We start from the raw sequence: 5,802 nt of genomic DNA, 5'->3' as shown, positions 1-5,802 counted from the left end.
GAACCCAGAAAATGACAGAGATTTAAGATGCTTTCACCATATCATGACAGAATCACCATGGTTTCGTAAATGAATATATCCCTTCTCTATGGCAGAAAGAAAAAGAAAAAAAAAAGACGATGGCAAGAGTGCTAGGCTAGGCTATAGGTATGATCCAAAGTCCGAAGCTCTCAACATGCACCATGGATAATGGCTATTGGGTAGCACAAAACACCATGCTCATAGAAGGATATCATTCCCCTATTTAATATATTTACACAGTAGGCAGTATCTTCCTCCTTTTTCTTAACTTGAAGCCACAATCATACATAGTGCAAATAAAACTAGGTTAAGAACATTCAAAAGGAGAATAAAAGCAAAAAGGAGAGAATATATGTGCAAGAGACAATCCCCGGATTCTCAGAAAGTAGAGGAGGCTGTGCCTTGCCGGGACTCCTTCGTGCTTTATTCTATTAAACTATATATGCTCTTAACTAGGTGCTCCTTCCATGTACGAAAAGATTGCTGGCGCCTTGAAAATAAATTCCATAGAAAGTCTTCGAAAGCCATGGTCTTGCATTGGGTTTCTCGTGAGCGAAAAAATAAAGTGAAAGTATAAATTAATCCTTTAATTTTAGAGGCTTTTCTAGCTAGTCCTATGGTTTCAAGAATGAGTTCGTCCTTCTTCGTCAATATAGGTTATATTTCGTTGGTGTTTCAAGACCCATAAAACAAATACAGAAAAGGCAAGAACGTGTTTAAGAGATGAAGATGAAGATATAAAACAAATATATTTTTGAGATAATTTTATATTTTTTACAAATCAAATATATTTTTCAAACACAAAACAAACGGTGCCTTACTTATTTCATGCCTTGTCATGTTTTACACATTTACTGCTCGTAAAACACTAAAGATTACATATCAAAGTCATCTTTTTGACTGCACACATCTTGATTTTGATCATTTTTTTTTTATAATTCAACAAACTTGTATAAATTTTCGAACATAACAGTCATATGATTATCATGCAGGAGAGTTCATGGTATCCGAGTAATGATACTCTGAATCATCACTCAAAAACTTGAACCTCATCTTGAAAATTAAGTTTGATATTTATACGAGTATGAACCCGATAACAAAGAATCCATAGCTTCGATTAACCTTAGTTTTAAACAGAAAATTTACAATTGACTCGTCGAAACAGAAAAGCAGTTACAGAACACCTCATGTCATGTGAGTTGCATGCCTATCTGACACTCCCTTTCTCCCTCTCAAATAGGGCCATGGCGTCTTAGCTTGCTCTCACTTTCACCATCTCCATTACTCACTCCTGTCACCTTCTCCTCTCTCAAAACGGGTTTTCCTTCTTAGCTCCCTCCTCCCATTTTCTCTATGTAAAACATCAAAAAGAACCCTCCTTTTCTCTTGAACAATGGCAATGTCTTTCAAGCTTGTGTTTTTTTGCTTTCTAGTGTTAACAAAGCCTCTCATTTTGGTTTCAAAGTACACTGAAGATCAAAATACAGATAGGGAATCTCTCATTTCCTTCAAAAATGCACTCAGAAACCCAAAGATCCTTTCTTCATGGAACATAACTAGTCGTCACTGCAGCTGGGTTGGCGTTTCTTGCCATCTCGGCCGTGTTGTTTCCTTGATACTCTCAACTCAGAGCCTTCGAGGCCGACTCCACCCTTCTCTTTTCTCCCTTTCTTCCTTAACCATTCTTGATTTGTCCTATAACCTTTTTGTTGGCGAAATCCCACATCAAGTTTCCAATCTTAAACGCTTGAAACACCTTTCTCTGGGTGGTAACCTGCTATCAGGGGAGTTGCCACGTGAACTCGGTGTGCTGACTCGGCTCCAAACCCTACAACTCGGTCCCAACTCGTTCACAGGGAAAATCCCACCGGAGGTTGGGAAGTTGTCCCAGCTGAACACCCTTGACCTCTCAAGCAATGGGCTCACTGGGTCAGTGCCGAGTCAACTTAGTGAGTTGACCGGGCTTCAGTTCTTGGACCTTGGTAACAACCTTCTATCAGGTTCTCCTGTAAATCTCTTTAAACTTGAATCCTTGAAATCATTGGATATATCAAACAATTCCTTTTCTGGTCCCATTCCACCTGAAATAGGCAACCTTAAGAACCTGTCTGATCTTTACATCGGTATCAACTTGTTTTCTGGTCCTTTTCCACCAGAAATTGGTGACCTTTCAAGACTTGAAAACTTCTTTGCACCTTCATGTTCAATCACAGGTCCTTTTCCTGAAGAAATTTCCAATTTGAAGTCATTGAATAAACTTGACCTTTCTTATAATCCATTGAGGTGTTCAATACCGAAGTCTGTAGGCGCAATGGAGAGCTTGTCAATTTTGAATCTTGTTTACTCTGAGCTTAATGGTTCTATACCTGCTGAACTTGGAAATTGCAAAAATTTGAAGACTGTGATGTTGTCTTTCAATTCTCTGTCTGGAGTGTTACCAGAAGAGCTTTCTATGTTGCCTATGTTGACATTTTCTGCTGATAAGAATCAGCTTTCAGGGCCATTGCCTCATTGGCTTGGAAAGTGGAACCAGGTGGAGTCACTTTTGCTTTCAAATAATAGGTTTTCAGGGAAAATACCACCTGAAATTGGGAATTGTTCGGCGTTGAGGGTGATTAGTTTGAGTAGTAACTTGCTGAGTGGGGAGATACCAAGAGAGCTTTGTAAGGCAGTTGATCTTATGGAGATTGATCTTGACGTGAATTTCCTGACTGGTGGTATTGAGGATGTGTTCTTGAAGTGTACTAATTTGAGCCAGTTGGTTTTGATGGATAATCAGATTGACGGCTCGATTCCGGAGTATTTAGCAGGGCTTCCTTTGACGGTGCTTGATCTTGATTCTAACAATTTCACGGGTACCATACCTGTGAGTTTGTGGAACTCCATGACCTTGATGGAATTCTCCGCTGCAAATAATTTGTTAGAGGGTTCTCTGCCCGTGGAGATTGGCAATGCTGTTCAGCTGGAGAGGCTGGTGCTGAGTAACAATCAGCTAGGGGGTACTATCCCGAAGGAGATTGGCAATCTCACAGCTCTTTCAGTTCTCAACTTGAACTCCAATCTGTTGGAAGGAACCATTCCTGTGGAGCTCGGACACTCAGCTGCACTTACCACGTTGGACCTAGGAAATAATCAACTCTCTGGTTCAATACCGGAGAAACTTGCAGATTTGGTTCAATTACATTGCTTGGTTCTTTCTCACAATAAGTTATCAGGGCCCATTCCATCGGAGCCTTCTTTGTATTTTCGTGAGGCTAGTATTCCTGATTCGAGCTTCTTTCAACACCTTGGTGTGTTTGATTTGTCACATAATATGTTGTCCGGTTCAATACCTGAGGAGATGGGGAACCTTATGGTTGTGGTGGATCTTCTTCTCAACAATAACAAGCTTTCCGGTGAAATTCCAGGGTCACTTTCAAGGTTGACAAATCTTACAACCTTGGATTTGTCTGGAAATATGCTAACCGGCTCCATTCCACCAGAACTTGGTGACTCTTCCAAGCTTCAGGGCCTGTATTTGGGGAATAATCAACTCTCGGGAACCATCCCTGGGAGACTAGGTGTCTTAGGCAGCTTGGTGAAGCTGAATTTGACTGGTAATCAGTTGTATGGTCCAGTTCCTCGTAGTTTTGGAGACTTGAAAGAGCTTACTCACTTGGATTTGAGCTATAACGAGCTTGATGGTGAGCTTCCTTCTTCTCTATCAGGAATGCTGAATCTTGTGGGGCTTTATGTCCAGAAGAACCGGCTATCTGGGTCTGTAGATGAGCTCTCATCTATGTCCATTGCATGGAAGATTGAAACAATGAATTTGAGTAATAATTTCTTTGATGGAGACTTGCCGCGATCATTTGGCAATCTTTCATACTTGACATATTTGGATCTTCATGGAAATAAATTCACAGGAGGAATTCCTCTAGAGCTTGGGAATTTGGTGCAACTCGCATATTTTGATGTTTCAGGGAATAGGATATCAGGGCAAATTCCGGAGAAGTTATGTGCCCTGGTTAATCTGTTTTATTTGAATTTGGCAGAAAACAGTTTAGAAGGACCCGTACCAGGAAGTGGTATTTGCCTAAACCTGTCAAAAATCTCACTTGCTGGCAACAAAGACCTCTGTGGGAAAATCATGGGTTTAGATTGCAGGATCAAAAGCTTTGACAAGTCGTATTATTTGAATGCTTGGGGACTTGCTGGGATTGCAGTTGGATGTATGATTGTCACTCTTAGTATAGCCTTTGCTCTGCGAAAATGGATTTTGAAAGACAGTGGGCAAGGTGATCTTGATGAAAGAAAACTGAACAGTTTTCTTGATCAAAACTTGTACTTCTTGAGCAGCAGCAGCAGCAGATCGAAGGAGCCTCTGAGTATCAACATAGCCATGTTTGAGCAGCCTCTTCTGAAAATTACTTTAGTTGATATTCTAGAAGCCACCAACAACTTTTGCAAGACAAACATCATTGGAGATGGAGGTTTTGGTACTGTATATAAGGCCACTCTACCTGATGTAAAAACAGTTGCGGTCAAGAAGTTGAGTCAAGCCAAGACACAGGGCAACCGAGAATTCATTGCTGAAATGGAAACGTTGGGGAAGGTTAAGCATCAGAATCTTGTTCCGTTGCTGGGATATTGTTCTTTTGGGGAGGAAAAGCTCCTTGTTTATGAATACATGGTAAATGGGAGCTTAGATCTTTGGCTAAGAAATCAAAGCAGGGCTCTTGACGTCCTTGATTGGCCCAAGCGCGTCAAAATTGCAACAGGTGCTGCACGTGGGCTAGCTTTTCTCCACCATGGATTCACCCCCCACATTATCCACAGGGATATCAAAGCCAGCAACATCCTACTTAACGAGGATTTCGAGCCAAAGGTTGCTGATTTTGGGCTGGCCAGGTTGATCAGTGCTTGCGAGACTCATGTTAGCACGGACATAGCAGGAACATTTGGTTACATACCACCAGAGTATGGTCAGAGTGGGAGGTCTACTACAAGAGGAGATGTTTATAGCTTTGGTGTAATTCTGCTTGAATTGGTGACTGGGAAAGAGCCAACAGGACCGGATTTCAAAGAGGTTGAAGGTGGGAACCTAGTCGGTTGGGTGTTTCAAAAGATTAAGAAGGGTCAGGCTGCTGATGTTCTTGATCCAACAGTTCTTAGTGCAGATTCCAAGCAGATGATGCTTCAAGTGCTGCAGATTGCTGCTATTTGCCTGTCTGATAATCCTGCAAATAGACCTACCATGCTCAAAGTGTTGAAGTTCCTGAAAGGGATCAAAGATGAGTAGGTGAAAATTATCAGTGCCCGTGTTCATATCAAACCAGTTGTTATAATAACCCCCTAACATGTGTAGGAAGACGTGTTAGAATCTGAAGTTGCTGTTAAGAGTTTAATGTTTCCTAGTCCAATCTTAGTTCAGTCCATAGTTTCAGTTTCAGAGTTGATTGTCAATGTTATAAGAACTTAATGAGCATCTTTGAGACCATTGATGAACAACAAACACCATTTGGTACTGCAGCCTTAGAAAATGTGCAATCTCCAGTCATTTTCTCCGCCGAAGTTAAATTTATACTGCCATTAAAAGTGTAGGCAGGATGATTTGTGTAGCAGGCGGGTGGAGTCCTTCAAATATGCAGCATGATACTTTTATTCAGTTGATGTTGAGATGGTAATAGGTTCTTAATAGTCACGCTATCCTCGAATCGATTTATATATATATATATAATGTATTAAGACTAAGTATCTACCTTACTTACATATCTAGATTAATGTATTAACGAAAAATAA

General features: G+C 40.7%; 1 protein-coding gene across 1 annotated transcript; it reads left to right on the top strand.

Annotated features, from left to right (window-relative positions):
* The first annotated feature begins 1,064 nt into the window (after positions 1-1,064).
* On the top strand, positions 1,065-5,532 carry LOC7454496 (leucine-rich repeat receptor protein kinase EMS1). The gene has a single exon (XM_024586255.2). It carries the CDS (start codon positions 1,415-1,417, stop codon positions 5,300-5,302), a length of 3,888 nt encoding a protein of 1,295 aa, XP_024442023.1. The 5' UTR covers positions 1,065-1,414; the 3' UTR covers positions 5,303-5,532.
* The last annotated feature ends 270 nt before the right edge of the window (positions 5,533-5,802 follow it).

This window comes from Populus trichocarpa, chromosome 15 (genome assembly GCF_000002775.5).
Source record: "Populus trichocarpa isolate Nisqually-1 chromosome 15, P.trichocarpa_v4.1, whole genome shotgun sequence".
Taxonomy (NCBI): domain Eukaryota; kingdom Viridiplantae; phylum Streptophyta; class Magnoliopsida; order Malpighiales; family Salicaceae; genus Populus; species Populus trichocarpa.
This window is presented reverse-complemented; position numbering and strand designations above follow the sequence as displayed.

Excerpts from the sequence above, each read along its gene's own strand:
- LOC7454496 (XM_024586255.2), top strand. The coding sequence starts at position 1,415 with ATGGCAATGTCTTTCAAGCTTGTGTTTTTTTGCTTTCTAGTGTTAACA.